Source organism: Cavia porcellus, unplaced genomic scaffold (genome assembly GCF_034190915.1).
Source record: "Cavia porcellus strain 051 isolate PalLab524CR breed Dunkin Hartley unplaced genomic scaffold, mCavPor4.1 scaffold_21, whole genome shotgun sequence".
NCBI classification, from domain to species: Eukaryota; Metazoa; Chordata; class Mammalia; order Rodentia; family Caviidae; genus Cavia; species Cavia porcellus.
Window position 1 is genome coordinate 52,285,500 of NW_026947504.1, and position 26,438 is coordinate 52,311,937.

The 26,438-nt window shown below is 31.4% G+C and overlaps 1 protein-coding gene across 3 annotated transcripts in view; it reads right to left on the bottom strand.

Annotated features, from left to right (window-relative positions):
- Pcdh17 (protocadherin 17) overlaps positions 1 to 26,438 on the bottom strand; it is a 111,722-nt gene that overhangs the window by 33,718 nt on the left and 51,566 nt on the right. For 2 of the 3 annotated variants that reach the window (XM_063232704.1, XM_063232702.1), the window contains exon 5: positions 493 to 576. The exons of the other annotated variant lie outside the window; for it this stretch is intronic. In XM_063232704.1, the coding sequence (XP_063088774.1) occupies positions 493 to 576 (84 nt within the window). The remainder of the gene's footprint in view (positions 1 to 492; positions 577 to 26,438) is intronic. 3 annotated transcript variants of the gene reach the window in all.

The following is a 26,438-nucleotide window of genomic DNA, read 5'->3' on the forward strand; positions in this document are numbered from 1 at the left end:
CTTGGGAATCCAGTTTCTCAGGCAAAACACATTTTTCTTTATCTCTTTATAGTGAAGCAGTTTGCTCTACACAACTCGCAGCAAATGAAAATAATCAAGCTCCTCTCTCCTGTACCAGCCCGCAATGTGTTCCCTCAATTTCTCCCTGCATTTTTATACTGTTTCTAAAGTGCAGTTGTTAGAGTAATAGAATTTCTTTATATGAACTACCAAAGTATCAGTTCACTTAATGTCATTTAAGAATAATCAGTATGAAAATTCTGATTTAAGTCAATATTTAGTTTCTCTGCAACATTTACCACTACACAACTATTCCTGAAATACCAATAGCACCATGGAAGTAACAGAGAATATTAGTTATCATTTTTCCTTTAAGAAATCAAGGCCACATTTGTGCATGACATGGCAAATGGATAGTCTCGCGAATGCCATTATCGAACAGTAAAATTCGGACCACAGAGAAGCAAGCTAGCAGATGAAGAAATTGCTCACCTGGTGGCAGCTGATCAACAGACTGAAGTCTAGTTGTGATGGTGTGTAGGGTGAGGATAGCAAAGGAAAGCAAAGTCGGGAATGCTTGAAAAATAAAATATTTTTAGTTAACAAATAGAAAAGCCAAGTGGTAAAAAATGGCCAATTGAATCATGAATCCCCTATCGATTTTAATTTCTACATGAAAATTCCCTGTATTGATAAGTCCCTCAACAAACAGTCATTGATATTCCCCAAATACAAATGACTTAATCTTAATGGAAGAATGATTACTTTTAGGGGATAGTTCATTTAAATGAGATGGAAATAATACCAGTAAGTATATGAATCCCTGTGTCAATGGGAAAAGTAATATCATGATGATGAAGGTTTCATTTATCTGAACTAACGTAAGTAGTGTTCTACATTGTGAGTAGATGTACACAACAGGCCACCAAAATGAAAGTCAGAAACTATCAATTCTATGACATCCCCAAAGTCTGAGTCATTAATAAAAACATTCACTGTATCTTAATGTTAATTATACATTGTTTAAGCTGTCTGGAACTCAAAATAACAGACTCTATGTAATTTAGTCCTTTAATCGATCACCTAAATTTAAAAGCATATTGACAATAAATGTAGATGTATTTATGTAGGTATTTTTGTAGCAACTTTTTTGTCTTTTACCTAACATGAAGCCTTTATGTAATTCAAAACTAAGGAAATGGATTTTTTTGCTTTTTATAAGCTTCTAAGTTAGATATACCATGGATACGTTTAGTTGATATATTTTTTCAACTAAAGAAAAAAAAGAAAGAATATTTTGCTTTGTGTTAGTGTTACTGAAATTTGCAGTGGCTGTTAGAAATCAATTGCTGCCCGAAAGTCTTGCCCCCTGCAAATGCTTTACGGTGAGCAAAAGTAGCATCGTTTTCAACTAGTCTCATTTTCTTAGTTTGGAGATTATTTCACATTTTTGCTTGCCTCCCACCACTATGCAAGATTCCGATATAAAATATGTAGAATAATTACAACAAGAACCTCAGACATTTTTCTCAGTGTTGCCCTTTATTTTTTTTCTCCCCTGGCTTCATGTTTAATTTGTGAGCTTCTTCCCTATTCTTTTTTAAAAATTTTATTGGTACTTTTTAGGTATATATGATGATAATATTCATCATGGAATTTGTAACTGTACATGATATATATTGCTGCTTCTTTTTTTCCTTCTCATTCTCTAGCTTCACGCTCCAACTCTTCTTCCCTGCCTTATTTATGAAGCTTTGCTTCCATTTTTTTCTTTTATTCTCTTTTTTTCTTAAGCTTTCCTCCATCTTCACCCCTCCAGTGCGAACGCGTCCTTCCACAACAAATGGGACACACGCAAGTGAGTCTCTAGCATGTCTTAACTTATGACTCATTATTTATGTTCTCATATTTAACATAAATAAGCATGAGATATGCAGGGTATTTATTTACAGGAAGGACAAATGATTTGTAAGTTAATTTCTTACTATGTTCGCTTAAAATTTTAAATAGTTCTTGCCCAAAACATATAAGGGAAAATTTAGTCTACATTTATTCTTATTTTATTATTAGATGTATTTTTCTTTTCTGCATATGACAGTTTTCTTAAATTTTCAATCCTAATAGCAAATGGGCTTTTTTACTAATTCATGTTCATTTTATTATATAAGAAGCAGTTTCCGTTCACTTGATAATAATCCAGACTTATTAGGCAATGTCAAATACCATATATAAATATCATATATATATAATGTCATATATTATAAAGTAATATAACTAGAATCACATATATAACTACTGCAATAAAAAACATACATTAAGTTCCCATTATTTTGTTTGAAATTCTCTATTGTCATTTTACTCCTTTTTTGTTTTTAAAATAAAACCATGAATAAAAAATGCATCCTATCCATGTCAGAGAAAAAAATATAGATGGGCCCTTGGTTGAATACTATTTAAAATACCAGACTATATTCTCATTTGAAAAGAGGGCCTGTGCATGTGTAATTATTTTAAAATGAGGTCATCCTGGATAACAGTTGGCTCTAATCCAAAGAGTGATGTGGTAACAGGAAACATAGACATAGTAAATAGTCATGCAGGGAGAACACCATGGGCGACAGAGGTACAAATTAGATGACTGAATGAAGTTCTGACACCACCAAAGTCTGGAAGAGCTAAGGAAGGATCCTCCCCTGGGCCCTTGATCGTAGCCTGATTTTGTACTTCTAATATCCAGAACTGTCAAAGAATAAATTTCTGTTGTTTGAAAACTTAATACAGGTTATCAAAAAGAAAGTTTAAAATAAGCAGAGAAGAGGAGGGGAGAAAGAGGGAGGGAGAGAGAATCTCTTGAGAATGGCAATGGGTCAAACTGAAAAGCAGTTAGCAGAGTCTGGAAAGGAAAATTAAGATGTGCTGGGGACTACAAATTCAGTCGCTAATTTTACATAGTCCTCTATGGGCTAAAAGGAGATTAGGATTATTGGTACCACCCATCTGAGATTTACCATGGACTCTTCTTCTTAAATCAACTCAGGATTACACAAAACACAGACTATTTCTAAGCATTAGATCATCCATGCTTTCTTAAATCCTCACAGGTCAAGCTACTTGGAAACATAAGATTATCTACGCCCTCTGGAGTTCCAATCTTCCATGAACCATGATACTTTAGTAGCCCCACCTATTCACCCCATACAGCTCATAAACAGTGGCTGCTTCGGGAATGGGAGAGGGCGGGCCCAGAGACAGTGACTTCCCTTCCATGGCTGGGATAGGACAGTTGTCTCTATTTTTTATTTTTCTCACTGCATTCCCGATATTGACAATTGGCACTCTTGGCCGGGCTCCTGATATTGACAGTTGGGACTCTTGGCTGGGTTCCTGATAAGATGGAAATTAAAAATTAACCTGATGTTTTCTATGTTATAGTTCATAAATAAACAATTTGGTAAAAGAGATAAGAAAGTATGCTAGTGAAATTGATGCCGCTTCACTAAAAACTACCCGGGATATAGATACACGATTATTTGAAGTCATACCAAATACTTTGAAGTACAAATGATCTATAATTTACTATAGCTTAATTTACAAATTTTTGTATTTTGATGGTGCAAAAAACTGCACACTCAGTGGGAACTACTTTGAATTATTGTCTTTCCTGTGCTGGTGGCTTATGATAGAATATTCTATGAGGAAATCATATCTCCAAGTCATCTGATCATGAGGATAAACAATAAGGTATTATGTTCTCTGTTGCTAAACAAAGAAGTTCAATAGGTTACATGATTTAAATGAATTTTTTTACACAGAGTATTTTCTATTTTCTGATCTTTTTATTGGGATATAGCCTTAAAGTAATTTGAAAAGGATCTTTAAAATATTTTTAAATGCATGCACATTAATAGGACTTTCTGCTTCTTTTCAAGGCTTTTCTCTTCAGCTGATACTATGTTTGATTTTTATGCATCGTATATCACATTGTAGTGCTTACTGAAGGAATAAATAGTTTAACAGTCAATGCATGCTACTGAGTTAGTGCTATGATGGATACATGTAACAATTTGAGAAATTTAAAAGTTTTGCTAAGCCACTCAGCAGGGAGCCAGGGGCCTTACTTTGTAAACATCCTCGCCCTGTGCAAGAGAAGGGCAAGAGTTTTGAGTGCTACATCTGCCCTGGGTCATGGGTAGCCTGCTTACAGTGTAAGGGAGGAGAATAGATTTGTTCCCCCACCACTTTGCCCTGGCTGCCTTTGCTGGCTGCCATCTCCAAGTGCTGACCCAGTGCCATGCCACCCTGCTTGCAGTCAGCTGATCATGGACTGGAAGATTACGCCCCGAAGAGTGAGAAAAATAAACCTTTCCTTCCTTCATTTTGGGTTTCAGGTATTTTGTCCCAGGACTGAGGAAAATGTAACTAAGATAGTAAACAAAATCTGTGATAAAGATACATATGCACATATGTTTATGAGTATTTGGGTTAAGAAACAACTGATAGTCAATTAAAAGAAAATTTATAGTACTTTATTGTGTAAATATAGCTTTGTATACATGTACCTACTTTATATGAAGCAATATGAATAGTTTGAGAGATAGTTCAATAAAGATAACTCAGTATTATCTCAAAATGCATCCTAATAACTTTTCCATTTTGATACATATTTAGACATTTAAAATATTGTATATTTATATATTTATTGAGAGGCATCTGTCAACATAGAAAAACTAAGACTCACATATATTTTTCTTAAAAATCAGATATTAATGTCAACAAAATATACTGTATTTTGGGAGTTGTTATACTAATAGCAAAGGAATTTATCTTCAAATTTAACTTATTACATAAATGTATTGTGTTTCTCTAACAGTTTATATATAGTCACTTTTCAAAGCATTATATTTTAGGAAATATAATAAATGCTGTGGGAATAGAGACTAAATGCAAAAAGTCTTTCAAAATCTTTAGTCAAATATCACGAAGTATATTGTTGGTTGAAAATATTATATTATTTTGTAAGTAATGTAGAAAGAACATTCACATGCCTTTAGTAACTGTAAAGTTTCAGAATTGGTCTGAGTTATATAATATCCTGAAAGATTGATCTTAATGGAGTCTTAAAAGTAAAAGCAGTATCTAATACACAAATGCAAGAAAATATCTCTTACTGTTTTGTGACATTGTTCACACTGGAATGTTTCTGCAGAGCTATTTTAGTTTCTTTAAATTAAAAATCAATGCATGTTTTATTGTAACATAGCAAATCACACCCCTGTCACTTCATTGCAAACAACACGTTCCAAGTATTGCACTCACATCTTTAGTTTCTGTGGTTTTAAGGGGAGGAATTTAAGTCACTGAGGCAGGCTTTACAATCAGACATAGCTATTAAATTAAAATTATTCATAAAATTTGCCTATCAGTCATTATGATGATCCAGAAATACAATGTTATAATTAGATTTCAACAAAAAGGGCTTATATTAACATAAAAGTAATCACAGGAGAAAACGGTGGACACATTTCTAGTTTCTATAAATTTTCTACTGCCTACAAGAGCACTTTAGCAAGCATATTTTGTTATCTGCAATGCCTACCAAAAAGTCATGAAGACATAATAAGCCATGTAATCATTATTATCTTTGACAGTGGCTACAAAGAAAAGAAAATCATTTAAACCCTTTCACTTTGATGTCAAAACAAAATGGCACGCTGGCAGGTCCAGACTGAGTTGTGATTAAACTACTGTGACTACAAACCTATATAACTGAATTTTCATTCACTGAATCTTGAAATCAGAGGACACATATCTAAAAGTATAAAAATAGCCAATAAAGCCAGAAGTAAATCCTATTTGAAAAATCTCTTCGTGAATTTTCTAACTTAATAATAATAGAAATAAATATAAAATGAAAAAGGTAAGTTAGGATTTTATTATTGCAGAAAATAAGCAACATTGTTGGCCTAAGCAATAAAAAATCCCAAGCTTATATGTATTTTACAAATGAGATATTTTCTGATAATTTTTGATTATTGCTGCTTTTGCAATTAAAACTGTTCTTCACTATTCAAAAAACTGCAAGTTAAATAGATTCTTAGCTTAGTTTGCAGAAACATGCTAAACTTATATGTGGCTGATTTGTAGTACTAAGTAAAGCACTGTACTAGCTAAAAGCTAATTAATTTGAAGCCCTAGAAACAAAGACCAATAATAATGGAAACAGAAGAGGAAAAAGTTTAGTTCCCTCTTCCCCAGACACAGATGTGATTCTCCAAAGAAGTCGAAAAGAATTGATATATTCCAGTCTACTTCTGTTCTTCCATTTTTTTCTTCCATATTACGTTCTGTCTTGTATCCTTAAATTTATTAGATTTTCCTTATACCAATTGGGAATACCACCAGATTTATTCCCTGTTTAGAAAGTTCTTTGTGCTCCCAGAATTACCTAAAGGTATTTTCTTCCCAAAGAAAAATTTCTTTAATGCCAAGCAGTTCATACATAATATAATATTAAGTCTAAAAAATATTGATTTTGCTATATGAAAAGTCTTTTGACTTAAAAAATAGTTGGTAGTCCTCTCAAATTTTAGACGAAAAGAAAGCACCTTCTACAAAGTTTTCTATTAACTTCTTGGTTAAAGAAAGTATGTCCTTAAAAAAACGAACATTTATAAATATAAATCCTAATTTGTTGCATTTTATTGAGAATAAACTGGTGATATATGAATGGAAACAAGGTAGAACATATACATACACATGTGCATATGTACATACACATACATACATACACACATACAGATAAAACTTACAGAAAGAAAGCAGAGGTGATATCACATGGGAAACGTCCAGTGTACCTAGCTGTGTATTTTTAGTAACTTTTCCATTCTTCCACTTTTTGAACTCATTATCAACACCAACAGTTCAGGGTGTGATGAAGAAAAGGACAGCAACAGAGTGATCTCATGTGGGTCCAAGTAGGTCATTTATAAATCAAAGATTGCTGGTTTTGTCATACGTGACTGCTTTGTACACGGCTGTGTTCGTGGAGGATGTAACACAACGGGAGCAGTGTGAGAATATTCAAACCATCTCTTGGCTGTAGCTACCTGCTCTCCTAGAATCAAAATTTCAACACTGAAGGTAAGACTTTTACAAATATTGAATAAATAATGTTTAGCAGTTTCAGTATTGGGGAAGGACTCATTTGAGTTTGGCAAACTCCAATAGCTAGAAATGAAATTTCACTACAATACGTGTTCTAGACAAAATCTCTAAAGTTCTGTATTCTTTCATTGCCTCATCTGTAAATGAGTATTTTTTTGTTTTAAATGGGGATATTTTTTGTTTTAAAATAAAAACAGAAAAAGAATAAAAGCAATGACACAGGATTTCAAAACAAAATAATAGATTGACTCTGGTTAATATACTGCATATTGTTATCTTCACAAGAGATATTCAGATTACAAGATACAGGCATGAAAAATATTCTTATGGAATTGTAATGAAAACTCGGGAAAACTGGAATGTAAAACACTATGATCATGCAAAGCACTTAGTGGAAGCTCCTATTAAGTTACATCACTATGACATAATTATCAAGTTGAGGAAAATACAATATAATTACATACAAATATCACCGGAATGTGGGCAATTTGGAAGTCAAAGTTATTTACTTTGGGGTTCCAGTTTTGTATTATAGAGTAAAACACACAGCTGGGTACAGTAGTGCACACCTGAAGTTCTAACTACACAGAAGACTGCGACAGAAAGACCTCAATTTTCAGACCTACCCTGGCCAATTAACAACACCCCATCTCAAAAATAGGGAGGGGTTGGGGAAACAACTTATTGCCGGAATGTTTGTCTAACATGTGCAAGACCCTTGAGTCAGTCCCCAGTACTGTGTACAAAACATAGCTGCTTTCCTATTATTTTATTAATATATTATTAATTATCATATTATTAATATGTTTAATATAGTACTCCTCAGTAGAATTTAAGTATATAATGAGCAGTTCACTGAATCTTGTGGGTGTGATTTTATTTACAACCTAAGTGATATATCATAAATATACTATTTTTTTCCTCTAGTTCAGTGTATCATAGTGGTATCAGAATTTCTAGGCCCATGATCATGTATCTCTATGCTTCATTAAAGCTGGACAGCATTCAGAATGCAGAAAACCAAAAGCAGACATTCCATGTTTCTGTAAAGTAAAATTCTTAATAAAATATAATGCAGATTTTATTTCTTTATCAAACAAATATCAAAATAATTAAATGCAGAACCAAATCATGTTTGCAACTTCATATCTGAGAATCAATCAGTTAACTCTAACTAGGAGGCCCATCAGGGCTCATTAACTGTTCTTTAACTTCAGATGAATTTTAGAGGGAGAAAAAATCAAGAAATATAAGAAAGATGAAGATATTTCACTAGGGCCACACAAGTCAGAGATAGATCAAAATTTAGAGTACATATCTGATACCAACTTTAAAATGTTCTTTTACAACTTCTGTCCTTGTCAGTTTATATAGTACTGTAACAAGGTAATTTGATAAACTATGAAAGATATTACCAGCTGTTATTTTTCTTTGATGATTTCAGTAAAGCAAATCCTATTTTTAAAAAATTATTTTCTACCAGATTTTAATACGGAAAGATAGTGATGAGTAAGGCTTATTTTTCAGTTTTATTTTATAATTAATACCTACATATCTATAAGTAGTGACAGAAAAATACATCTTGTTTATAATTTATATGAAAATTGCACAAAGAATCCTATTTTCAAAATTGTCTTTTCTAAATTTTTCTATCTAGTTCAAGATCCCAAGTATGTGACGGCTCATAAAGAGACTGACAGCTATATTAATAGATTCATTTTATATTTTTCCACAGGCTCTTGGACAATATTGACAAAACATCAAACAAAAGAAAATATTATCTCAATCCAGCTTTTTTAATTTCTTAAAACAAACATATCCCTCTGAGTTTCTCCCCCTGTAGCTGTTGTGCAATCTGAATCGCAAGAAGATATAATTAGATATAGTTGCTTGTAATTTAGGGATGAGAGGAATTTTAGATATCATGCAATGTCTGTTTTTCAGATAAGAAAACTGGCAAAGTAACAATCTCCTAATGTCAAGTCTAGTTTTTTCCAAAAGTACATATACTTTATATATTTCTTCATATGTCACTTTGCTGTAGTAGTCCATAGCAAATTGATCACATACTGTATTTTATTAATTAGAACAATTTTGACAGTGGTAGAGATGGCTATTAATAATCATAACTGGACAACAGATATACACATACATTTTTCAAAGAAGAGCATGATGTGGTAACTCTACTAATAAGGTCTATAAAGTCAATGTTAGAAGGATTTATATTGTTGAAACAAGGACATTTTAAAAAATTGGCATTTGAGTTGAATAACCTTCACTCTTATTTATCTTAAAAATAATATGAATCATTAATATTTTACTATTGAAAAAAACTGCAAATTTACCAAAAAACTGGGAAAAAGCTTCCTTTTTTGTATGCAGAAAGATGTGCTAGAAATGTTTTGTTTCTTATGAGCAAAAATAGATACTATTATAAACAAAATTAATGAAAAGATAAGCAAAGTCATATAAAATATTAAGCTAATTTAACAAATTTAAATCACGTTAAGAGTTATAAAATGCAGGAGTCAAAATGTACATTGTGAAACAGTTAATAATTAAAATAGACTGTTAGTAAAGAAAACTCAGAAAAAACAAAAAAAGAATAAGCCATTTAGTCCAAAATGAAAATGTAGGCATGCAGAGACAGTGAAAATTAATCACACAAAACAGAAAGCAAAACATAACATACAGATTCGATGAAAGGGTTTTATGGCACTCAATGAATAATTAAAATTTGGCAGATAAATAATTAAAATTATAAACATAGTTGAGTGAATAGATCCTTAAAATTTCAGGAAACTAATAGAAATAGTCAACATTTTTTTTCTAATTTTGGTAACAAAAAACAGATATACGTTGTTTTATACACACACACACACACACACACACACACACAATTTAAAATCAATGAAATACAATTAAGCTAAATCATTCTAATATCACTTTTGGCACAATATCAATGCCTACCAGAAAATGCATATAAATTACAATGACACAAGTCAAAACCATCCAGATATACCAAAGTTAATAATCATTTAGGACACTAAAAGATCTTGGCAATGATTAGTTTAAAAAATCTACCATTATCTTTAATACTTTAGATCTGTGTCTTGAGCTAAACCTTTGTTAGAATTAAGCTCTATTTATATATAAATATCAGAGCACAGAAAGATGTCAAGATTGTTTTAATTACTTCTCTGGTCTTTCAATTTCTTGATATGGAATACTTAGCTAGTATTTTATTCTTATTTTCTACATGATACTAATGTTCAACTTTTGAATTTACTCTAAAAGATTGCTACAGAATATAAAAGTGATTGCTCATTTGAGTTGTTTCATTATGAAATCCTTTGGAAGTATGCAAGGCCATTCTTCAAGACATCATCTCTGACTTTTGTATCTCTATGTTCTGAGTGAATCTGCTTTGCAATAAGAGATAATATGGATATATGCTAGAATAGTGGGTCAGTGTATTCAATAGTATCCGTGAAATAGGTCTGCTAAATTCACTATATAGTATGAAAACTCAGTAACTAAAATTGTAAAAATCACAATATGACATTTGGAGTTTTTTCAGTAACATAAACAAAAAGAACTGTCCAGAGCTACAATCAATCTGTTTTCTAGAAAGATCACACACACACACACACACACACACACACACACACACACACACACACATCAGCATGATTTTCATAATCCATTGAGGACGAACATTTGAACTCCAATTTTACTGCAAACTGAATTTATTCATGATGGATTTCATAGCCTCAATTTTCCTACTTGTCACAAAGAATTTTTGCTTCTATAAATATTTTCCAGGAGTAATACTTAAACATATAAATGAAGGATCTCAAACTATTATAATAACAAAACTACTCCATATACAGTGCCTCTCTTGATACATATTTTCTCCATTTTCGTATGTAGGCATGAAATCCATACAGTCTACTCAGAATATTTTATAAATCTTTGACACCATAAAGTGCAGTACAACAAAATCTTACTTGACCAAATATCTATACATGAGCTGCACTATAATGTGCACTCCATTGCTTTATCAAGGCTCTAGATGTTCATAGCCACAGCATTCAGATGCTCCATTATGTGACTTGGTTACCTATGGAAGCCGCTGAAGAATACCTAAGATACTAACGTATGTGCTTATATATTTAAAATAATTATAAAATCTCTAATAGCCAAGAATAATTTGATTTCACACAATAAAGATGATAGAAACTTACTCATTTCTGCCTCTGTGTTTTGTTTTTGATTCCTTTCAAATATTTTTTGAACCACACACAATATTTCTTTTTTTTGAACTGTAGAATGTTAACCATATAAACTATATTGTATTTTTTTCAAATAACATCTAGAATATTTGACTTTCAACTATGCAGAATATATAAAGACTAACATTCTTTAAGGCACTATGATTTGTTAGCAGATGATAGACAGTTAATTTTTGGTAGAAATTATCAGAAACTTAAGTAGCCAATAACATGGCAAAAGAGTGATTCATGATGCATATGAGAAACAGATGGCTTCCTAATTTAATTTAACTTATTTTGTTTGTTTTCCAAGATTATTGCATTGTTCTCATTGTGAGTTGTACTCATTATATGTTAAACATATTGATATCACTTTGAAAGGACAACTTTAGCAATTCAAAGCAGCAAAGACAAAGCAGGAGGCATCACAATCCCTGACTTGAAGTTATACTACAAAGCAACAGTAGTAAAATCAACATGGTATTGGAATCAAAACAGAGCCGAAGATCAATGGAATAGATTAGAAGATACAACCACAACTACAAACACACTCAACCACCTTATCTTTGATAAAGGAGCCAAGCAGGTTCATTGGAAGAACGACAGTCTCTTTAATAAATGGTGCTGGAAAAACTGGCTCTCCATTTGCTGAAAACTAAAGCTAGACCCATGTCTATCACCATGTACTAAATTAAAATCTAAATGGGTCAAAGATCTGAATATTAAAACAGAAACACTAAATCTATTGGAAGACAAATTGGGTAGAAACCTTGGAGACATAGGAGTAGGTAGAGAATTCATGAACAGGACTCAAACCGCACAGGAAATACTTCCCAGAATCAATAACTGGGACCACTTCTTATTAAAAAGTTTCTGCATGTCAAAAGAAATCTCCAGCATAGTGAAAAGAAAACCCACAAACTGGGAAAAGATTTTAGTGAACTCTCTCTCAGACAAGGGACTCTTGTCTAAAACATATAAAGGATTAAAAAACACTCAGACCTCCAAAATTCAAAGATCCAATCCAAAAATGGGCATCTGAGATGAATACGCAATTCTCAGATGAAGAAATGCAAATGGCAAATAAATACATGAAAAAATGCTCATCATCATTGGTCATTAGAGAAATGCAAATTAAAACCACACTGAGATACCATCTCACTCCTGAAGGAATGGCCAGGATCAAGAAAACAGACAACAAATGCTGGAGAGGCTGTGGGGAAAAAGGAACTCTCCTGCACTGCTGGTGGGAGTGTAGACTGGTACAGCCTTTGTGGAGAACTGTCTGGAGATTTCTCAAAAGTTGGGACTGGAAATCCCATTTATTCCAGCTATTCCACTTGTAGGCATATTCCCAGAAGAACTGAAAACATCACACCACAGTGATATATGTGCACCTATGTTTATAGCAGCACAATTTGTAATCGCCAGATCTTGGAAACAACCCAAGTGTCCATCAACTGAGGAATGGATAAAAAAGTTGTGGTATTTCTATACAATGGAGTATTACTCAGCTATAAAGAAGGATCACATTGAGATATTTATCAATAAATGGGCGCAGCTTGAGACCATACTCATAAGGGAAATAAATCAATCTCGCATGTGTGAATACCAAATAGTTTCCCTAATGTAAGTAATGATTGAAATATATAAAAATATGTGGTAATCATGATTCCCCATTAGGTGGCCTTGAAGCCTTATAAAGTTTTCACTTATTAATTGGAAAGGCTTTATTCTGGGCTTCTTGATATGGAAATATTTGAAGCTATAGTATATGAAGTTTTATCTAAATATTGCAAGGAAAAAGACAGACACTATGGTAACTACTATTAAGTCGGGTTATTTGGTGGTGAAGCACTAGGTTGCTGAAACAGTCATGCTTTGACATGCATTGTTATATTGTTATGTCCTGTTTTATCTCAATCTCTCACTTATTCTTTAAAAAATTATTTAGTTATTTCTTATGTTTGTTTTAATTAAGGGGAAAAATTAAAAAAATTAGCAGGATATATAATAGTAACTTTTTTTGATTTCCTATTAACTTGTTTTGAAGTCCTGTAATACTCCCACGATCTTGTTTTGACTGATTAGACTCTGTTCCATTCTGTATGATAGTATCAAGTTTGAGGGTATAGGCAACTACTTTGAAGGCAATAAGATTCACTAAGATGCCCATTCTGGTTTGACTATTGTCTCCTTTGGAAGTCCTGTAATGTTTACAATGCCTAAGTTTTATTGGTCTTGTTCTCTATTGTTTTGTTCAACTTTATAATATCTAATGAGATAGACAATTCTTTTTAAGGAAACAAGAGACATCGTTGATAACCATTGTTGATAACCTTGTACTCTGTTTTACATCATGTGCTATGTCTATCCTTGGTTTTGATTGACAGCTTTGTTTTGCTATATTTGACTTTATTCTCTTCCCCCCCAAAAAGTAATAAGAACTAAGGAGTAATAAAACCCAAAATGTGTAAATTTTGTTGTAAAAAAGAGAGGGGAAAAAAAGAGCTCTAACAGATATAACAAGTGTGTTTAGGGGTGTTAAATAGCTGACTATATTAATGTTTTTGGATCATTGAACACAGCTGTTTGCAGTCTCTCTGTTTGAACGTCCACTTTGTATTCTTTGATACTGTGATTTGAGCAACTATTTCTAAGATGATAATACGTAATCTATTAACAGGTGATTTCTTACTGTTTTTTTTTGTAGTTCTGTATTACGTGTCCCCTTACACCGCTTTGTTTTGTGTTTTTCTCTTTTTCCTTTTAAATAAAATTTTAAAAAAGAGAAAAAGAAGAAAAAAAAAAAAGAAAGGACAACTTTAACAAATCTTGTAACACCTCTTCAAGAAAAAAGTAAGTTCTTTCGGATTTCTATAAAAAAACAATCAGGCAAAAATGTGCTGAATTCTCAGTCTACATTATAGCTAACTGAAAAATAAAAAGCGCATGTATTTTGTGAACAAAGGCAAACTTCTTTACATCCCAGAAAGGTTCAGAAAAAAAAAAAAAAAATGGAAATCTTGCCTGATTTCATAGTGCTTTTACTTAATGAGAGGAATCCTATGAAATTCAGTGAAGAGAAGGACATTAAAAAACACCCAAAATACAGGTTCCACGAGGAGTGGAAAACAGTTGCCATAAAAGATACCCTGAACTTAATAAAAAGAATGATTCCAGTTGATAGAAAAATTCCAAATGATTTCTTCAAGTCTACTTAAAACTTTTTTTAAAAATTAGAATTATTAAAAACAAACCAAGTGGGCAATTATCAATTTGTTGAGAGTATCTGTCTGCCTGTCATCTCTGGATGTAGGAAGAATTTAAGTAGATGAAAACACTGCTAACTTTCGTATTTGACTCCTACTTAGGGAAATTTTAACAGTTTTCCTGCAATTGAAAAAGGAAAAAAAAAAGGTCCTTTCCAATTATGTATTTCAATTTACAATCCCTTTCTAATCTATTTGCTAATATGTAAACTTACTTTTTACTTAGAAAATCACTAGCAGTTTTTATCTTGTGTAAAGGATACATTTAAGTTTCATCTCTATAAATGTTTTGTAATATGTAATGTAGTTCACTAGATACAGTTTAAGACAGTTACTATTAACTAATTCAAGGAAATTTTAAATCTTTGGTTATTTTCCTGAAAAATATTTTTGCTTGCAAAAAGTATTTGCATTTTTTGAAACAATGTCATTTTTGTCAGTATTCATTTAATTATCTTACTCTGCTTAATTAAGATGGTTTTCTTATGCTATTAGAGCTAAAATATCATAAATGCATTTGCTATTGTTAATCTACATTTTTGAACATTTATAAATCAGATCAATGTGGCTATTTACATGTAAATGTTTAAATAATATATAATCTATGGTTTGCTGTATTCTAGAATCAGAATAATATTGTTAACAAATGTTTGCTTTAAAAGTTGAAAGAAACAGTTTAGAAAACCAAAGAAATATTCATAAATATTAACCATTTATTCTTATTTTTGTTCTAAGAATTATTACTATAATATTAATACTTGCATAGAGGTATTGAGATCTCACGTTTTATTCCTGTATATTAGTAGATAAACTTCATCTCAGAAAAAATAGCAATTGCTTTTAGTTTTGGAGGTGAAAAGAGCCCCTGAATCCAAAGAGTTAAAGGAACTTGCTCTGCATCAACAGCTAACAAAAGTAACCTGAACACACGTTTTCTGCTTCACTGTCTATTTCTTGTATTCAAGGCACACAAGGCAAAGGGGAGACTTTAACTCACCAATAATATGCACTGAACCATAATCTCTTTTTTACCAAGATGAGAATATCTAAATTACCAAGACTTTAACCCGTGAAGACAGTAATAATATGTAGAAGGATTGGATTCTAAGCAGAGACAGTAAATATTGGATATTTATAGTATATCTCATGGATCCATAAGGCATAAACTTGCCCCAATTTACTAATCCAAGATTTATTTATTCAGAAAACCTCAGGTTTTAAAAAATTATGTTTGCTGGGTTATAAGTTAAAGATTTTTGATATCCTTTGAAATCATGGAATAAATACATTTATTTCCACTAAAGACACAATTTACCTTTTTTCTTTTCTCACTTGCAGCCTTTCTTCCTAGGTTGCTGCCCTTTCTTATTTCCCATAATTCCTTTCTTCATTCCACATTATGTGGAAGCTCATTTTTACCTAGAGCGTGTTTCCATAAAAATTTACCTGTCTCATGTCTCAAAACCAAGTTGTTAGAACTGCTAAGTGAGAGATAGTAACTTATAAACAAATTTAATGTAATACTGTGCCTATGCTGAGGCAATTGCTTAATTTTTTTTAAAAAGATAACTTGTCAACATACTAGAAGCTTTTATCCACACACTGTACCACAGAGAGAAGGTAACTCTTTTCCATGCATTTAAATTGGCTTTTAAATTATTTAAAAATAAAAGCATGATTGATTTTTGTTTCTTTAGGCTACGGAAAACTTTTCTAAAAATTCTGTTGAATTGAATAATTGAAATTTTCACTTACTATAACAAAAATTTGTCCTGCCTTGCAGGTACATCTAGCATCAATGAAATGCTTAATAAAATACAAAACACTGAAATTTATACAGCACAAAAGGCCAGTATCTTCTCCTGAGGGATTATAGAAACATCCTGACCCAGTTCTTGGGACACACAGGAGTTGCCATCCTGGTTTGGATCCTTGATTAATGTGCTCTAGAATGATCCATCTGGCAGTAGCCTACATTGGATCTCTCTAAAGACTGGGGGAAAAAAATAGACTATTAAATGGAACAATTATACTACTAAATAATACAACCATGTTTTTTTTTTAGCCTGTAGCAAACTGAACCTCCCCAAAAGTTTAAGTTTGTAAGATAATTAAATGCTGGCCTCAAGAGAGAGGACTTAACATGAGAGGGGCTAAGTAAATAAGAGAATATATTTCATTTTATAGTTTAACGATTAAAACTAACGTTAAGTTTGTTTATTCCAAAATGAATGAATTCATACAAACTGCATCGTGAAGGTTGTTTCCTGTTAACTTCTGATTTATCAAGTGTTTTCTGATACTCTTTGAACATGCAATTTTCATAGGAGAAATGTATGTGTATAAGAATGCATAGCAAGAGTCATCGTCATCAAAATTTTTCATACACTTACTGAATTCTAACAAATTCTTTTTATAAAAGCATATAAGATATCTCTGATATTTTTACAGATAAAAATGTAGCTATTATAAATATACCATTCCTTGATTGACAGAATTAGATAGCATGTTATAGCAATAAATACACGCCCATGTTTATAGCAGCACAATTCACAAGCGCTAGGCTACGATAAAAACCCTAGATGCCCACCAAAGGATGAGTATTTAAAGAAATGTGGCATACATACACATGAAATATTTAGCCATAAAGAAGAGTGAAATTATATACTGTGAAGAAGTATAGACAAAATTGTAGACTGAATGTTAAACAAAATAAGCCAGTCTCAAAGTTAAATACGAAATGTTTCCTTATATAAAAGCAATCTAAAAATAAATAAATAACGTAAATTAGGTGATAGAAAAGAGAAGGCAGACTTTTGAGTTGGAAAGCAGAAGAGTTGGAAAGCAGGGAGGAGATGAGTAACAGTTATGAAAATAATAAAGTATACTATATGCTTTAAAAGTATACCAGAACATTTCATTATTTATGTATTACTAATATGCACCGGTAAAAACAAATAAAAAGAAAGAAAACCACTGGAGGAATAGCTAAGTGGTAGAGAGATTATGCCCAAGAACTAAGTTTAATTATCTGTGATCAAAAAAAAATCGTGCCTCAAAACAATGTCACATACAGTATTTATATGAAAGTAGCGATTATAATGTAGCAATTACGCTGGGTTGCAAAAGCTATTGCAATGACAGCAAAGATAATCCCTCTTACTGGACATTTTAAATCATACCTTTGGATGACAAAATAGCTTAAGGTTCACACACCTACTTGTGGCTTTCACGTCTTCAAAACTGAGCCAATGCTTAGTGTTGTTGCTGTTTTTGGTGGCGTTGTTTTGGGATTTTTGTACCGGCAATCGAATTCATGACCTTTTGCCAGGCATTTGTCGTGCTGCTGAGCTGTATCACCAGCCCTCATGCTTAATATTCATTACATCAAATTTGGGCTGATCTCATTTTTTACCTAACTTGATCAACATAGAAATATAAAACACAAAGCCAGATGTGATGTCACATGACTAGTCTGAACTACTTAGGAAATTCAGACTGGGTGACTGAAGAATCTAAGTAACATAGCAACATCCTGTACTAAAACATGTTTTTTTGTTTGTTTTGTTTTTTTAACGTATCTCTGTGTGTGGGTGGGTGCACGTGCATTTGGTGGTGGTTGCCGTTGTAAGATTTCTCTTACATGCTATTCTTTACATGGTTTGTCTAAAAACAAAGCCAAGAAATCTTTACTGAATATTGTAATGTGGCTTTTTAGTCTGCAGATTTTCTATAATTTATAAATTGGAAGTATCCCCACATGCTACTTTGACATTAGTCTCTGAAAATATAATATGAATCGGTATTTTATAGGAATTATGACACTCCATTTAAAAGTTTATAAAACAAGAAAAATCAAACGTTATAAAACATAGTTTTTTTCTAAAAGTAATCATACTTCAAAAAGACAATAACAGATTATAAGCCATTAGAAAATTAAAAATGGTTATTTAACCCGTTTTCCACAAGATACTTCTGCATAACTGAAATCTTAAGAAATAAAACATTACCATTTGATTTTTTGTGTCCTCTCCAAAGTCATATTTGAAATAATAATAAAAATTACTTAAGCAATGTCATTTTGGTAAACACTGCCAAACATTGTTTGCAGAATACGCATCCACTTTGACATACCTGTGGCTTTCCTACAAATAGGTTAAAACTTTACAAAACAAAGCATGAAAGAACAACATAATTTTTTATTAATCTGAGTCTTGACATGTGAGAGTTGCTTCAGTTAAGGTGTTTTGGGTCCTAACTCTTTGGTGTATCAATAAACTTAAATGACCATACGAAGTAGCTTTATTTATTTTTTAAATTTCAAACGTGATTTTGATTCACAGTGGGCTATCATACTGGGGTGAAAAAATCACTAATTTGAATTCAAATGTTCGCCTTTACTATGTTAATGAACACCAACTTTCCTGGCATTTGTAAGCTAGAAACAAGTGAAAGCTGAAGAACTGATGATGGCTATATCCCTCGAGATGAGCAGTACGGAATGGTAAACTCCAGTGTAGGCTGCTTAATGAATGTCTTTTTTTGGCTTAAGAAAAACTGAGAAAATCCAGTTTTAAATTCTCCCCAATTAAAGAAATCCTTTAGCCTCCTACAAGTGTGTCAGCATATTCATGAGAGAAATGGAATTAAATAATTAAATAAAAATATTCAAGTAAATATAAGTTCAGTGTTGTACAGGTCATCATAATCCTAAATATATATATATATATATATATATATATATATATATACACACACACACACACACACACACACACACACACACACTGTTTTGCATTGCAATAGTAGCTTTGAAAATTAAATTTACTTTTTACAAACTGAGCTTGGAAAACTATGTAATGTTTTCTTTCCTACCCATTTACCAGTGAAGGCTTTTACAAGAATCTAGAAAAGAAAAAAGAAAGGAAGTAATACTTAATCTGAAAAGAATAAATGTTAAAACACAAACTAACTTGTGTTCTTGTTTTTGTTCTGTTCTGCATTCATTAATTTACCTAATATTGTTCTTTTCATACTGCTACTTTTAGAGATACACTGCATTAAAAGAGCATGAAATACATACAACATTTTAAATTTCCCAAATGTAGTTTTATATATTAAAGCATTTAAATTATTTTAGAAATAGCTGAACTAGTTTATGGTGCATCATAACTCATATTAATGCAAAAGCTTTAAAAGGCTTATTTCAATGTGAATAAAGTGCTAAATGTCAGCCTAGTTAACCTCAAAACATAATACAGTACAAAAATGTATAACTGTAAATTAACACAGATACAACTAACTTGGTAAACTGAGACATGTGACACCTTTCACTGATACAAAGAAATGACATGCTCCATGCACATGGCTGAGAAATTGAGAATTTATTATTGATTTCTCCATTAAATTGTACTCAATTTAGTAATAAGCATAGAACGGTTATTCAAAGCATGAAAATGCTATATATCAATGTCTGAATGCCAGAAAATAGAGGATGTAAAGAAGTAGAAAAAAATGTTATCAGCCTGCATCATGAAGCATTATCAAGTTAAAATTATCTTCCTGAATTTTATAAGTCTTTTAACTTTCTGTTCTCACTGGCATTTATTAAACCATAAGTCACTTTAAATTGGTTTACTTGTATTAAAATTTAATAAGCTCAACTATACTTTCAGAATGAAAGACACAGTCTAACATACACTCATAGTTTTGCTTTTAATTCAAAAATACTCATCAGAATGTATAGTATTAATATGATTATATTAATATGCTTATTAGCTAATCAAAGTCAAAATATATTAGTATATACCTTCATTTTGATAGCATGTCAAATTATTTTGTATCAGCCATTTTATCTGTGAATTAAATTTTAAATCACTTTTTCTTTTAATTTACCTACTGCTACTTGTGAATACTCAAGGAAAATGTAGATAGCCATTTATAAGGCAATTAAATTTTTAATCAATGCATAAACATATGAAATATATAAGTAACAAATAGCTTTCGTTCTAACATTTTAAACATTAAAATGTAACTGTTAAAAGCTTTAACAAAAAAATAAACTGCAACAAAGCCAAACAGAGCAATATTTGGTTTTCTCATATATTATTTCTCCATTGTACTTAGGTTTTAGATTTTCTTACAATTACTATTCTATTTATTAAAAAAATAACTTCTAGCAGACTGACTATAAGTTTAAATTTTCCTTAAGAAAACTGTGCAAGTGAGAATAGTGAAAGGGCCCCTGTCATCTTAAGAAATTATCTATTTCAGATAGAAATTAAATCTTATAATCCTACTAAATGCACTACACTATATAAAAGTGGTCATGAATTACTTTGTTTTGAACAATTTGTTTCACTTTGCTATTTGTTTTTCTTAAGTAATAGAATTTTGAATAAAATAACTAAATATTTTGTTGTAATCACTTCATGTTTGATTTTGGGAAACACTCGACTAAAAACTTGGAACTTTCACAAAAGAATTATTAATTTATTAGACTTTAAATGAATAACAATAGAGGGGAAAAGTATTTCTAAGGTTGTAATTTTTAAGTCAAATGCATATAACTTAAATGTCCGCAAAAGCTCCTGCCAAAATGTTGATACTGCATTTAAAATCCACAAGGAATACCGTTTTTAAAGGTTGTACAGTTTTACTGTCAAATGAAGGGCAAAGAACATAGCTCAGAGTAATGCAATTAGTGAGCATGCTGTTATTAGATTGCTGTTAAAAAATTAGAGTTAGCACAATAGAAGGACCATATATATCACATATATAAATGATATAATAAATGGTTTGTATTTCTAGATCATTTATTGCATCATTATCCATAAGGCCATTCAGAAGTAATAATCCATAATCACAGCTATAGATATTATTTCACTTACTAAAAAGTCGTGATTTTGATCTATTTCAACTTTCCATTTAGTTTCAGTAGCATAATTTAATGACAGCATATTCATTCATGAATATTAAAATATTTTTATATTTTTCAAGTTACCTTTTCTATTCACTGAACTTCTTTTTACATTATTACTCTCTTTACATTCTAATTGGATAAAGGACCTTTGAAATAATCCTTTAAAGTTTTTATTGTATTAGAACATTATAGTAATTCTTAAAGCTAATTTGTAACAACACTTTTTTCTAAATAATGGGAACACTGTAATAAAAATCCTACATTAATATGATTAGGATGTTCCTCTGAAATTTAAAATTATTATTTTTATACATGATTTCTCAAATTTAATGAAATATGAAATGTAACTATATTAATATTTTCTTCTTGGAGACTAGACTGGTTTGTATGTGAAAATTTTGAAGTATAGTAACAGAAATTTTTACCTAGCATTTTATTTATTTTTTTTAAGTTTCGTATCGAGCTGCAGGTTTTATTAAGAACCTTTAAAATATTCATAGGCTTTGAAGTAGCAAATTTTGTCTTAGTATCAAATCTTATGGAAATAATTAGACATTATTGTAAGAGGTATCTTTAACAATATATTATTTGAAAGTATAATTAGAATAGTCCATTATTTATAAAGGGAATTATAAAATCTGTATCTATACTTTTTTTAAAAATAATCAAGCACTAATAAAGAACTCTTCTACATCTTTGAATACTGAATTCAGTAAGCCGAATAATCTTTTAAAAACTTAGAAATCAAGTATTTACTCAATATATAACATTAAGATTTTAAAAAGCACGAATTATGTATTTTGAATAACTTTATGAGCATGTATAAAACATGTTAAGTATACATATATACACATAAAATATCACTATGTTTATATATGTGTGTATATTATGGAAGCATATGAATGTATCTATCAATGTCTATAGTTTGTTTGTCATCTAAAATTCCCACGGAAGTTTGAAATTTTATTGTAAGAGAATGTCATATGGGTGAATCATTCCAGAAATAAACAGCTGACACCATTTGCAAGGTAATTAATAAGGAATCATGACTTTTCAGTTTCTCAAGTTTCTATACAATCACTTTCCAACCTTCCTTTTTCCCTGTGTGACACCTTCTACCTCAAACTCATTTCCTCTCATGCCAAATGTTCTGGATTTTGTGCTTTTCACTGAACACACGCTGTAGGCAGGAATCTTACTGGTCATTCTGATTAGGTGGAATTCTCTTTTCAAGAGATCTATGGCTGTTTGCCCTCACTGTAATCATGGATTTCCTCCATTGCACATCCTTCTATGGTGGAGAGTGACTTACTTGCTCCAAGGACTCCTCTCTGCTGTTGCTACAGTATATCTGATTTTAAAGCTACTTACTAAAGAGTGCTAAATGAATTAATCTTATTACTCAGAAATGTTTCATTACTAATAAATCATCATTATTTTTATCATCAGTAATAGAATTGCTAAAAGTTTGGATAAGCACAAATGAATTTCTTTTTTAAAGAATTCCAAATTATTAATATTTTTCATGTAAAATGAATCTCTTCTACACCAAGAAAATAATTGGGGAAGTTTGAGTGGAGTCTCTCACATCAATCTTACAATGGAAAACCTTTTGGTTTTCCTGTATGCAAGATTACAAGAGATAATCTAGTGTCCTTCTCTTATTTATGGACAATATATTTAGACCTAAGCAAGTTAGGAAAGCCTTTAACCAAATGTAGGTCTGCAACTGATATTACCATTGAGTTACTTAGAACTAAGTCTCCTAATTCCTACATCATTACAATGTTAGTGAGATATTAAAATATCTCAGCATAATATAGCATTTATGCCAATATCTATGCAACTCCAGCGTTTTAATAGTCATAGTCACTAAAAATAAAAAAAAAAGAAAACTCAATTAAAGGAGAATGATCTTGCTTTATGAAAGTAGTCATTAATCTTACTGTTTTGCTGACAAAAAAAAATGCATTAGTATGTGCCAATCATTACCCGCTTTTGGTTACATCACTGGTAAACGTAAAGGTACAGTATTTCATCAGGGAATCTAAGGTATGTATACCCCTGTGTGGACAAAATTTCCATTATTCATTTCAGGCATTTCTGCTGAAATTAGTATCTCAATCTATCCTACTTTTCTCTATTTTAATCATAATATTGTAGCACACTCAACTGAATGCATCAAATAAAAGCACGATACAGGTTCAAGATCCTTGTAAGTACCTTAATTTTAACACTTGGTTTCCAGAAAGCCACTCCATAGCTACTCTTTTGATAGGCAACTGTAGATTTTTTTCAAATGAAGACTTGACCTCTTTAATAAAGAATAAAATAATGGTTACGAGAGGACTGCAATGAGAGTGGAAAAGGAGCAGTAGAATTGCCATCAACGAAAGACTCTTGGAATGTGCTCAGATCATGGGGAAACTATGCGTGTAAGCAGATGAATCCACTTACTATTCATAGCTGAATGCTTTGGAAGGAGGTGGCTCCACTTGGAGGTGGTTTGCTAGGGCAGGTTCTTAGAAGATGTGACTCTCATGGGGGCTCCTCCCCTGTGCTGTGCTCTCCCAGGAAGTAACTTTGGGACACTTTGCCTTTCTGTAATGATGTTCTGCCTCACCTCACACCCACAGCAATGGAACCAACTGATCATGGACTGAAATCTCTGAATACATGAAATAAAAATGAGCCTCTACATATTTCCCATTTGCTTCCAGAATATTTGCTGGTGGTTCTTGAGTCCAAAGCATTTACTCAGACAACTCATTGTTATTACTTTCACACTGCTATAATACATCAATTGTCCTTGGGAACAACATATTTCATCAAGAGCAGTTTTTGTATTCTATTTTCACATTGAAAACTAGTGAAACTTGCTTCAGCCTGAAGAGGATGTTTATGTAAAATTAAACGAACACTGGCCATGAGCTGTAATTTTTTTTTTTTTTTTTTTTTTTTTTAATGGAAGATGAGTTAAGTTACAGGAAACAAGGTAGTTTGTCCCGGTGATGAGAAGCTGACCAGATACTAAATTATAGTTAAAAATGTACATTATAGAATACAAATAAACCAGCTAAATTTCATTTTATCCAATAAATTTAGAATGTCAAAAATGTTCCACTTTTAGACTATTATAAACATTAGCTAATTTTTCTGGATACCTACTAGATTAAGTGCCAGTCTGGCAGTGGGAAAATTTCCTATTTTGCTTCTAACACTTAGATGATGTGTTAAGAGGATGTAGATCACTACATGCTCATGAGAAAATGCTGCTGTTTCAAATAAGAAAAAATCAACATAGCAAAACTTTGTGAAACAGAGCACAGTGACATTCTCAGCTCATAAATTCTAAGCAGTTTTTGACCGATGCTCAAAATGTTTCAAATTATTTAATCACAGAACATTCTGAAAAGAAACGAGTAAACTTCATTTAGGACTTGAAGCACGTGCATCTTCGGCCTTATTTAGCACCATCAGCAGCAGTGGATTCTAAGTGTAAAATCTTACGTTGTTTTCTTAATGGTCTGGTTTATTACGTAACAGCTGTCTTTTTAAAATCATCCAGCTTTGTTTCTCCTATTGATTTGATATCCAAATAAATTTTAAATATTATTAATATTTACAAATAATCTTAAGTCTTTATCTTTCACTCTACTCACCTTACAAATTCCAATATGTATCAATTTGGATGAGGTTTACTGACTTTACAAACTCCTGGAAATTCCCTTTTCTTCTCTGTAATATATTTGTGCAGTCACAGAATCTCAGAAAAAAAAGTTTTCTTAAATGGCTATATTAATTTTGTGCCCTCTCCACTGCACATTTCAATGGCTTCCTGATGGTAACTAAAAATGCTGAATTTTCAGGTTAACATCCAAGATTCTGCGAAATTAGTTCTTATTTTTTTCTACCAACATTACTAATTTTTAACATACATTTTTTACTTCATAAATGGATAATGATTGACACATACTAATGCATTTTTTGTCAGCAAAACAATAACATACATGTCTTAAAATGATAGTAATGTTGACCAAACTCTTTACAAAATTCCAAATACTTTACATCTAGTTGATTATGTTAGCAACATTTTGACACTTGTACCACATATTTCTCATAAATAATGAACCAAGCTTAATTCCTTATTACATATTAACTAAAGTTAATACTTTATTCATGTTTATTACCTTGTATTGTTTTTTGTTTGTTTGACAGTTCCACTAGGAAGTCACTTCTCAAATTTTTAATCCATATAAATGGAATAAAGCTGTACCCTACCATACCCATCACGTGTACAGATGAGATACTCATCATATGTACAGATGAGATACCCATCATGTGTACAGATGAGATACATTTTCACTCTATGCAATTTTTATAGTGAACTCTCACATACACATTTACATTTACAATGTTAAATCTAAAGTTGTTATACACTAGTAGGTGTTACTTATGAAATGTTAAATGAAATATTTTTTTCTAAAAGCTTCGAATAGCACTTCTACTAGGATAAATAGGAAGCAAGAAATAGGAATTAAATTTTGGGGGGATGTAATTTCATCCCTCATTGTCTTATATCGTGTCTGACACAAACAATTCTTAAATCAGTGAAAGCTATAATAGAGAAGTTAAAAAGAACGTGTACTACTCTTAAGAGTCAGTAATGCTTCATTCTTCAGTTCAATTATTGTCACATAGATTTTTATTCCATTCAATAATTTTAATAGATAATGCACTGAGTGTAAAAGTAATTATAAAGGATTATTTATAGTACTAAGGAAACAAATTACATGTAGTCTCCTT